Source organism: Pseudophryne corroboree, chromosome 4, assembly GCF_028390025.1.
Source record: "Pseudophryne corroboree isolate aPseCor3 chromosome 4, aPseCor3.hap2, whole genome shotgun sequence".
NCBI lineage: Eukaryota > Metazoa > Chordata > Amphibia > Anura > Myobatrachidae > Pseudophryne > Pseudophryne corroboree.
This window is the reverse complement of record NC_086447.1, coordinates 126,670,060-126,680,279: the sequence shown is the minus strand read 5'-3', so window position 1 is coordinate 126,680,279 and position 10,220 is coordinate 126,670,060. Positions and strand designations below refer to the sequence as shown.

At 49.4% G+C, this 10,220-nt stretch overlaps 1 protein-coding gene across 1 annotated transcript in view; it reads right to left on the bottom strand.

The window, feature by feature from the left end:
* Nucleotides 1–4,788: 4,788 nt before the first annotated feature.
* The window catches only part of PDIA6 (protein disulfide isomerase family A member 6), a 50,044-nt gene continuing 44,612 nt past the window's right edge, over nucleotides 4,789–10,220 (bottom strand). Inside the window, exons 8-11 of the mRNA XM_063919238.1 lie at nucleotides 8,049–8,160; nucleotides 7,514–7,672; nucleotides 5,828–5,924; nucleotides 4,789–5,338 (exon numbers count right to left, since the gene is read on the bottom strand). Of these exons, the coding sequence (XP_063775308.1) occupies nucleotides 5,270–5,338; nucleotides 5,828–5,924; nucleotides 7,514–7,672; nucleotides 8,049–8,160 (437 nt within the window). The 3' untranslated portion in view covers nucleotides 4,789–5,269. The remainder of the gene's footprint in view (nucleotides 5,339–5,827; nucleotides 5,925–7,513; nucleotides 7,673–8,048; nucleotides 8,161–10,220) is intronic.

Sequence of the window (10,220 nt, the reverse complement as noted above, 5' to 3'; positions counted from 1 at the left end):
ATCCCTGTTTGACAGGGTTACAGACCATGCTGTAGCAGCACTATCTGCAGGTCTCAGTCTAGTACCTGAGTGTGTAAATACAGACTTCAGGATAGCCTCCTGCTATTTATCAGCAGGTACCTTCAAAGTGGCCGTATCCTAAGACGGCAGTGCCACCTTTTTTGACAAACGTGTGAGCGCCTTATCCACCCTAGGGGATATCTCCCAGCGTAACTTATCCTCTGGCGGGAAAGGGTACGCCATCAGTAACTTTTTAGAAATTACCAGTTTCTTATCGAGGGAACCCACGCTTTTTCACACTTCATTCACTCATTTGATGGGGGAACAAAACACTGCCTGCTTTTTCTCCCCACACATAAAACCCTTTTTTAGTGGTACTTGGGTTAATGTCAGAAATGTGTAACACATTTTTTATTGCCGGGATCATGTAACGGATGTTCCTAGTGGATTGTGTATATGTCTCAACCTCGTCGACACTGGAGTCAGACTCCGTGTCGACATCTGTGTCTGCCATCTGAGGGAGCGGGCGTTTTTGAGCCCCTGATGGCCTTTGAGACGCCTGGGCAGGCGCGGGCTGAGAATCCCATAGCTGTTACGTCATCCAGCCTTTTATGTAAGGAGTTGACACTGTCGGTTAATACCTTCCACCTATCCATGCACTCTGGTGTCGGCCCACAGGGGGCGACATCCCATTTATCGGCATCTGCTCCGCCTCCACATAAGCCTCCTCATCAAACATGTCGACACAGCCGTACCGACACACCGCACACACACAGGGAATGCTCTGACTGGAGGACAGGACCCCACACAGCCCTTTGGGGAGACAGAGAGAGAGTATGCCAGCACACACCAGAGCGCTATATAATGTAGGGATAAACACTATCACTGAGTGAATTTTCCCCAATAGCTGCTTGTATAAACAATATTGCGCCTAAATTTAGTGCCCCCCCCCTCTCTTTTTAACCCTTTGAGCCTGAAAACTACAGGGGAGAGCCTGGGGAGCTGTCTTCCAGCTACACTGTGAAGAGAAAATGGCGCCAGTGTGCTGAGGGAGATGGCTCCGCCCCTTTTTCTGCTGACTTTTCTCCCGCTTTTTTCTGTATTCTGGCAAGGGTAATTACCACATATATAGCCTCTGGGGCTATATATTGTGGTTATTTTGCCAGCCAAGGTGTTTTTATTGCTGCTCAGGGCGCCCCCCCCCCCAGCGCCCTGCACCCTCAGTGACCGGAGTGTGAAGTGTGTATGAGGAGCAATGGCGCACAGCTGCAGTGCTGTGCGCTACCTTGGTGAAGACTGAAGTCTTCTGCCGCCGATTTTCCGGACCATCTTCATGCTTTGGCTCTGTAAGGGGGACGGCGGCGCGGCTCCGGGAACGAACACCAAGGACGGGTCCTGCGGTCGATCCCTCTGGAGCTAATGGTGTCCAGTAGCCTAAGAAGCCCAAGCTAGCTGCAAGCAGGTAGGTTCGCTTCTTCTCCCCTTAGTCCCTCGATGCAGTGAGCCTGTTGCCAGCAGGTCTCACTGTAAAATAAAAAACCCAATTTTAAACTTTCTTTCTAGAAGCTCAGGAGAGCTCCTATTGTGCAACCAGCTCGGGCCGGGCACAGAAATCTAACTGAGGTCTGGAGGAGGGGCATAGAGGGAGGAGCCAGTGCACACCAGATAGTACCAAATCTTTCTTATAGAGTGCCCAGTCTCCTGCGGAGCCCGTCTATTCCCCATGGTCCTTACGGAGTCCCCAGCATCCACTAGGACGTCAGAGAAACCACCTTCTTTGAGAGTCTGGACACAGATGCGTCAACAATCGGCGGGTTTTCCCAATTTTTCCCATCCTCCTCAGGGAAAGGAAACGCCACCTGGACCCTTTTAGGGACCTGGAATTTTTTCTCAGGGTTTTCCCATGCTTTTTCAAATATAGCATTCAATTCCTTTGATGCAGGGAAGGTTAACGAGGCTTTTTTATTTTCAGTAAAAAAGGCCTCCTCAACCTGCGCAGGTGTGGTATCATTAACATTCAACACATCCCCGATAGCCTCTATCAACAATTGCACCCCCTTTGCAAGAGATGCGGACCCCCGCAACACATCCCCATCACAGTCTGTGGTGTCCGAATCGGTATCCATGTCGTCTTGTGTGACATGCACAAGCGCATGTTTGTGGGGGTATATAGCGGGCGTCCTGAGGTACCAGAAACCGGCCATACTGCCATAGAGCTCTGTAATACCTGGGTTGCAGATACATTACTTGCAACCCTGTCAGAAATCTGAGAAATCCAAGATTTGACAGAGGATAACCACTCAGGTTCCCTTGCTGGTATCTGTGCTAAACCAGTTCTATCCCGATTACATGGAATGGAATCATCCTGGGAGGATAAATCCTCTGCAGCATATGACACAGTGTCCCTGGACATAGCTAAAGGAGAGCACCAAACACTACACACACAGGGGAGGGCAGACAGTTTCCCCCCCAAGAATGGCAAGAGAGACACAGAGATTGGAGCCAACCCACACACAGCGCTTTTAGCAAAGGGAGACCCCTTGTCAGCGCTGACTGTGAACCTTAATAGGGCATACAGTTGTAATACAGCCTCCCCTCCCTTCTACAACCCCCTGGTACCATGTACAGATAGCTGGAGTTGCTGTGGAGAGACCTGTTCTTCCTCTCAGCGCTGTGCAGGCAGGAAAATGGCGCTGAAACACTGCTGTGTCCGCTCTGAGGAGAAGCTGTGCCCCCTTAATGGCGCTGTCTTCCCGCTCTTCATGGATTATACTGGCCTGAGGAATTAGTGCTGGCTGAGATCCGAGGACACCGACAGGCTTCTGGACCAGTGTAGGGGGTAAGTGCTGGCCCAGGGCACCCCTCACAGCGCTGCACCATGTACCGCTGAGCCTTCCCAAGAGTGCAGTTAATACTGCGCTCCCTCCCTGCTGCCGCCATCTTCACACCGGCCCCCCGCTTGCTAGGGGGGGGCGTCGGTGTCTCACTCACCACTTCTTCAGCTCTGTAAGGGGTTGGCGGCATGCTGCTGGGGCGAGCAGTCCCCTGTGGCGGAGAACGATCAGACCCCTCTGGAGCTCAGTGTTCAGTCAGCGGAGACAGTGGCTCAGACCATGCAGGGCGGACACTGCTCCCCCCCTTAGTCCCTCGCTGCAGGGAGGCTGTTGCAAGCAGCCTCCCTGTAAAATAAAAAAAACTCTAAGTTAAACTTTACTAGAAAAGCTCTGTAGAGCTCCCCTAGCTGTGACCGGCTCCTCCGGGCACATTTTCTAAACTGAGTCTGGTAGGAGGGGCAAAGAGGGAGGAGCCAGCCCACACTATTAAACTCTTAAAGTGCCAATGGCTCCTGGTGGACCAGTCTATACCCCATGGTACTAATGTGGACCCCAGCATCCTCTAGGACGTAAGAGAAAGAAGAAAAAAAGTCAAACATACCAACTGATACCGCTGAATATAAACAGTATCCTATTAAATACCTTTTTCCACTTTTAATGTGATCTCGCACACAACAAAATGCAATTTAAAATACTAAGCCTACAATACCCCGGTTGCATGCGCACACCCTCTCATAATGGGGCTGTAGCTATGTTCACAGTAAATCTATCACATTCAATATCATGTTGTTAGGGCAATGAGCATCAGGAAAACGATGGTGATTAGCCACTAATATAGACGCGCTGTACCTGCAGGATTGCCTGGTTTGTATCAATAGCCATGGTCTGCACAGAGCTTTTGGAATATCTCTGTCATCTCCTTGATAAAAGGTACAGTAAGGAGTGGATATAACAGAACTGGAAATGCACTACATGTATCACAGAACCTTGTGATAGCCCTCATCAGTAAGTGGTTCAACAGGGACATTGCCACTATCAGGGTATCCCTCCAAAGTGGAGGACAGGACAGAGAAAACTTGTCAGAGAGGCCACCAAGAGGCCTACAGCAATATAGAAGGAATTTCCTGGCACAAACCAGTCAATCCATCCATATGACAGCAAGCTCCTGTATTCTGCATGTCTAGACTGTGCAGTAGGGTGACAAGACAAAAATAGTTTCTCCCATAAATCAATTACCCCAAACCTTGTGGGAAAAGGTATATAGTCTAATTATGCCAAGGCAGAACTTTTTGACCTTTAAATCGGTTTAGCGCAAATACAAAAGAGCTCATCACCCATCACATCTACTGTGACGCATGCTGGTGGTAGCTTCTCTACAGCCAGCACAGGGGTTCTAGTCTGAGTAGAATGAATAAGCAGAAACCTGGTGGCCTCTGTCAAAGCGAAAAGATGAATTTCATCCTCCAAAATAATAAAGATCCAAAGCACACACCCAACTCAACCAAGGTATGGCTTCAGAAAAATAAAAACATTTTTGCAATGGCCCTGTCTGAGCCCAGGCCTCAATCCCATCAATCACATGTGTAATAACCTAAAGAGGGCAGTGCACAGGCATTAGGTGGTCTTTTCTGCTGGGAAGAATGGAACAGAATTGCAAAGTCCACGGGAATTTTTTTTATTAGCATGAGGGTAGTTGAGCCACCCTTACTAAAGGACCGGGCTTGATGCTGGAAGGCACTTTGCCATTTCAGAAGGTGTAAATATCAACCCCTGCAGTTTTAGGAACTTTGTTCAAAATGTTCGCTCTTCCCCCAGTGATTACAGGTGACCTTAAATTACCCACTAAACCAAATATGCAAATTCATCCTTGTAAAAAACGAATAATTGGACTTGTGGCCAGAATCATCCATGAAGTGTGCAATAAAAAAAAACAAACAGAAAAAAGGGACACCAATTGTCAAAAAATATTTTATTCATAAATTGAGTCAAGCCGATCAATTTGCGAAGGAAAATACATTAAACAAAATAAACATTGCAGTGTCAGCCAAGGAAACATTTAGGAGACCGTTTTTGAATGGCCATAAAGCCAATAGGGCGTTAACAACAATTCCTTCAAGATGCATGAGTCCCATAGCAAGCCCTCCCAACCCATAAAAAACAAAACCATCAGACGCCCCCAAAATCTAAACCGCATACGATGAAACTCACTGTTACAACAATTCATAGAATTTTTCAGTGTTCTCCCGAGAGGAACCGTTCATTGGTATCATTGAAATCCTTCTCTTCAAGTGCACGTTGATTTCTTAGAGTAAAATAAAGTCGTGACTAGAACCACCCATTATTCTAGATGGGTAGAAGTCCACCAGCTGCATAAGTTCCTCCAAGAAGAGGGATGTAACAATACAACAGGGAGGTATATATATCTGCATGTTTCTTCACAGTTCGTCCTTCTCAAAGTCATCAAGTTCGACATCACTGAGGTCAATGTCGTCCTCAGCTGGGAGCTGCAGAAGAAGCAGAGAGTCGGTGCAGATTCATAAAGGAAATAGCAAGTCTGACAGTCTATTTTCTTAGTTACGTAAAATTTGACGGCAGATAAGAACCACTTGGCCCATTAAGTCTTCCCATGTACACCCACAAACACTCACTAGGGCTAATTTTTGTTGGGAGCCAACCAACCTACCACTACATTTTTGGAGTGTGGGAGGAAACCGGGAGTATCTGGAGGAAACCCATGCTAATACAGGGAGACTATACAAACTCCACAGAGTTAGGGTCGTGGTGGGAAACAAACCCATGATCTCAATGCTGTGAGGCAGTAATGCTAACCATTACACCATACATATAGCTGGACTGTAAACCTCCGTCTTATGGTGCACATTATGGCATGCAGATGTGTTATATGTGTATGGGACATGATCATCAGCACTTCACTACTGATGTGTAATTAGGAGTAGTGTAATTGCCCAACATGAACAGCGACACCATCTTACCTCTCCATCTTTGCCGTCCCAGGCTTCAACTGTGTTAATTTTGGGAATTGCGCCACCGCCAACCGGTGATGTGGAGCCGCGGCCAAATGAAAGCTCTCTGAAATTTACAATAGTGGTAGAGAATTAGCAGACTGTGTGTGGGACAGCGCGACCTGGAACATAAAGGTCTATTCATATACACAGCTTAAACCCCCCTGTAACACCACTGTTAAAGAATTTAAATAAATATATCTAATATATACCAAATACCATGCTACCATATATTCATGAGTAACTGGTGGCAGAAAAACAGAAAAATGCAGCTTCTTGGTTATTTGAAGCACTTTACTGGATCTTTGTTTTCTAAAGAAAGTACTCTAACAGATCTGCTGAAAAGTGGCATTACATTCTTCAATCAAAATTTTGCCTTCCTTACAGTGTCCTCAAAAAACAAACTCAGCATTTACAGGAAAAAAAACAAACAGAAATTCAACAAACAAGCTTTTAGGCTGTGAACATACTGGCAGGATATTACAGATGTTACATGAAGAGGTAGTTATAGACGCCCACATATATACAATAATTGCAGTAGAGAAGATGTCACCATACATCAACACCTACAGAGATGTTCTGTGCATCACATTGATCATAGAACAGAATGGAAAGTGCAGCAAAAAGACACTGAAGTACTAAGGCGAAATTATTATTCAATACGTGGGAAGAAAAAAAATGAAATAAAAAAAAAAATATTAAAACTAAAAAAAAAAAAAAAAATCTACATTTTACTCGAGCTTCATTGGCTGCGAGCACCGGGAGAGGCTGCTACTTATTACTAGTACATCTCACCTGGTGGTCAGTTCATCTTGCACTACATAGGGATAACCATATGCTGCTGCAGAAATGCTTTATTTAAAACAGAGGTTCTCAAACGCGGCCCTCAAGGCACCCCAATGGTCCAGGGTTTAGGTATATCCATGGCTCAGTACAGATGGCTAATGCTGGGTACACACTTATAGATATATCTGCAGATCAACTGATCTGCAGATATATCTATAGACGACCTGTGCAGTGTGTTGTGCATACACTCTGCCCGATCCGTCGGACTGATGTCATGAACTGGGCGGGCATTTACATGCGCCCATCCAGTTATGCCGTCAATCACCGCTGGCGTCTGCAACAAGTGTACAGGCGGGTCAGCTGACCGCCCATGCACATAGCACGATGCACCAATATATCGTTAGACATATTGGCAGTCAGCTGTGCACCAGGGTCGACATGATACGTCTGAACGAAGGCATTCACAGATATATAACGCTTGTACACACTGGCCGACGAGCGAGCAATATATTGGCCGTCCAATAGTGCGGCCGATATATCGCCAGTGTATACCCAGCATTGATCAAATTGAAGGAGGTGCTAATTAAATCACCTGTGGCCAAGCATGGTTATACTTAAAACCTGGACCATTGGGGTGCCTTGAAGACAGAGTACGAGAACCTCTGACTTAAAACACAGTTGATTGGGGAGAAAGATTGAGAGTTTTCTCTCGTTATAAAGTCATTCCTGGCTACGTCACAAACCGCATTCCTGGTAATAGCAGAAGGCAGATTGGCTTTACAGTTCCACAAACGGTTGTAACATACAGTTACAGATCTTTAAAAGATGAAGAAATACCCCACGTAGCAAATGTACACAAGAAATCCTTACCGTAAGAACTCATTGATTCCCTGCTCGCTGAAGGAACCTTTCAGAAGTGCAAACTTCATCTTCCTGGCATTAACAGCTGCCATAGCTGGGTAACCAAAGCCTCCAATCCCCAGAGAGGTCTCCAGGTCCAACTGTGCACCAGCTTCTGTCCATAGCCACCTGGAACAGAACATACAGTGATGGAACAGAGACCAGCCGGCGTTTTCTGACCAGTGTTATATGTAACGTAAATGAGGACTGAAAGTAACATACAAACTGTACGACTACAAGAAGGCGGCACATACTGCTCAGAGGTGTGTGGAAATGCCGACATCAGGACAGGAACGGATGTGTGCAAAGCTAAACTACATAACAAATGGGGAACTGTATATCTTAGTCAATGTATGTGTCCTCAATCTTCATCTATTTATTATTTACTTCAATAACATTTCTATCAATGTACAGAATAGAGGAAAACCAGGTTACTACGAAGTTTCAGAAGTGCCTGTATTTTTTTACAAGTACATTTGGGAATGTTTATGGTAGCCACACTCACCCCCACATCTTTTTCTTGTATCGGTCAGCCATCTTCAGCATGACTTCCAGGTAGGCGTTCCTTCCAGCAGCACCTGCAATAAAGCCGCAGCTCAGTTGGGACATTGGAGAAAGTCAGCTGACATCTGGAGCACTGGGGGTCACAGGACACAGGACACCTGAGGTGCTGGGGGAAGGGACAGTCACAGGGGGATATAGTCAGTATCCCGGACACCAGAATGCTGGCAGCGCCGCCACAGCTATTCCCATGCCTGGATGTCCACAAGATCCATGGAGTGGGAATAGAACCTGTCGCGAGCACTCCATTGCACTCGCCCCCCTGCCAGCATTCAGGCGGTCTAGATCCCGGCGTCGGTATTATGACCGCTGGGATCCCGTACCCAACCTGTCACAGGACACCTGGGGCGCTGGGGATAGTCACAGGATACCTGGGGCACTGGGAGAGGGGATAGTCACAGGACACCTGGGGCGCTGGGGATAGTCACAGGACACCTGGAGCACTGGGGGAGGGGATAGTCACAGGACACCTGGGGCACTGGGGATAGTCACAGGACACCTGGAGCACTGGGGGAGGGGATAGTCACAGGATACCTGGGAATAGTCACAGGACACCTGGGGCGCTGGGGGAGGGGATAGTCACAGGACACCTGGGGCGCTGGGGATAGTCACAGGATACCTGGAGCACTGGGGGAGGGGATAGTCACAGGACACCTGGAGCACTGGGGGAGGGGATAGTCACAGGACACCTGGAGCACTGGGGGAGGGGATAGTCACAGGATACATGGAGCACTGGGGGAGGGGATAGTCACAGGATACATGGAGCACTGGGGGAGGGGATAGTCACAGGATACATGGAGCACTGGGGGAGGGGATAGTCACAGGACACCTGGGGATAGTCACAGGACACCTGGACCACTGGGGGAGGGGATAGTCACAGGATACCTGGGGCGCTGGGGGAGTGGATAGTCACAGGTCACCTGGAGCACTGGGGGAGGGGATAGTCACAGGATACCTGGGGCGCTGGGGGAGGGGATAGTCACAGGATACCTGGGAATAGTCACAGGACACCTGGGGCGCTGGGGGAGGGGATAGTCACAGGACACGTGGAGCACTGGGGGAGGGGATAGTCACAGGACACCTGGAGCACTGGGGGAGGGGATAGTCACAGGACACCTGGGGCGCTGGGGGAGGGGATAGTCACAGGACACCTGGGGCGCTGGGGGAGGGGATAGTCACAGGATCCCTGGGAATAGTCACAGGACACCTGGGGCGCTGGGGGCGGGGATAGTCACAGGATACCTGGGAATAGTCACAGGATACCTGGGGCGCTGGGGGAGGGGATAGTCACAGGATACCTGGGAATAGTCACAGGATACCTGGGGCGCTGGGGGAGGGGATAGTCACAGGATACCTGGGGCACTGGGGGAGGGGATAGTCACAGGACACCTGGGGCGCTGGGGGAGGGGATAGTCACAGGACACCTGGGGCGCTGGGGGAGGGGATAGTCACAGGATACCTGGGAATAGTCACAGGACACCTGGGGCGCTGGGGGAGGAGATAGTCACAGGACACCTGGGGCGCTGGGGGAGGGGATAGTCACAGGATACCTGGGAATAGTCACAGGACACCTGGGGCGCTGGGGGAGGGGATAGTCACAGGATACCTGGGGCGCTGGGGGAGGGGATAGTCACAGGATACCTGGGAATAGTCACAGGACATCTGGGGCGCTGGGGGAGGGGATAGTCACAGGATACCTGGGGCGCTGGGGGAGGGGATAGTCACAGGATACCTGGGAATAGTCACATAACACCTGGGGCGCTGGGGGAGGGGATAGTCACAGGACACCTGGGGCGCTGGGGGAGGGGATAGTCACAGGACACGTGGAGCACTGGGGGAGGGGATAGTCACAGGACACGTGGAGCACTGGGGGAGGGGATAGTCACAGGACACCTGGGGCGCTGGGGGAGGGGATAGTCACAGGATACCTGGGAATAGTCACAGGACACCTGGGGCGCTGGGGGAGGGGATAGTCACAGGATACCTGGGGCGCTGGGGGAGGGGATAGTCACAGGATACCTGGGAATAGTCACAGGACACCTGGGGCGCTGGGGGAGGGGATAGTCACAGGATACCTGGGGCACTGGGGGAGGGGATAGTTACAGGACACGTGGAG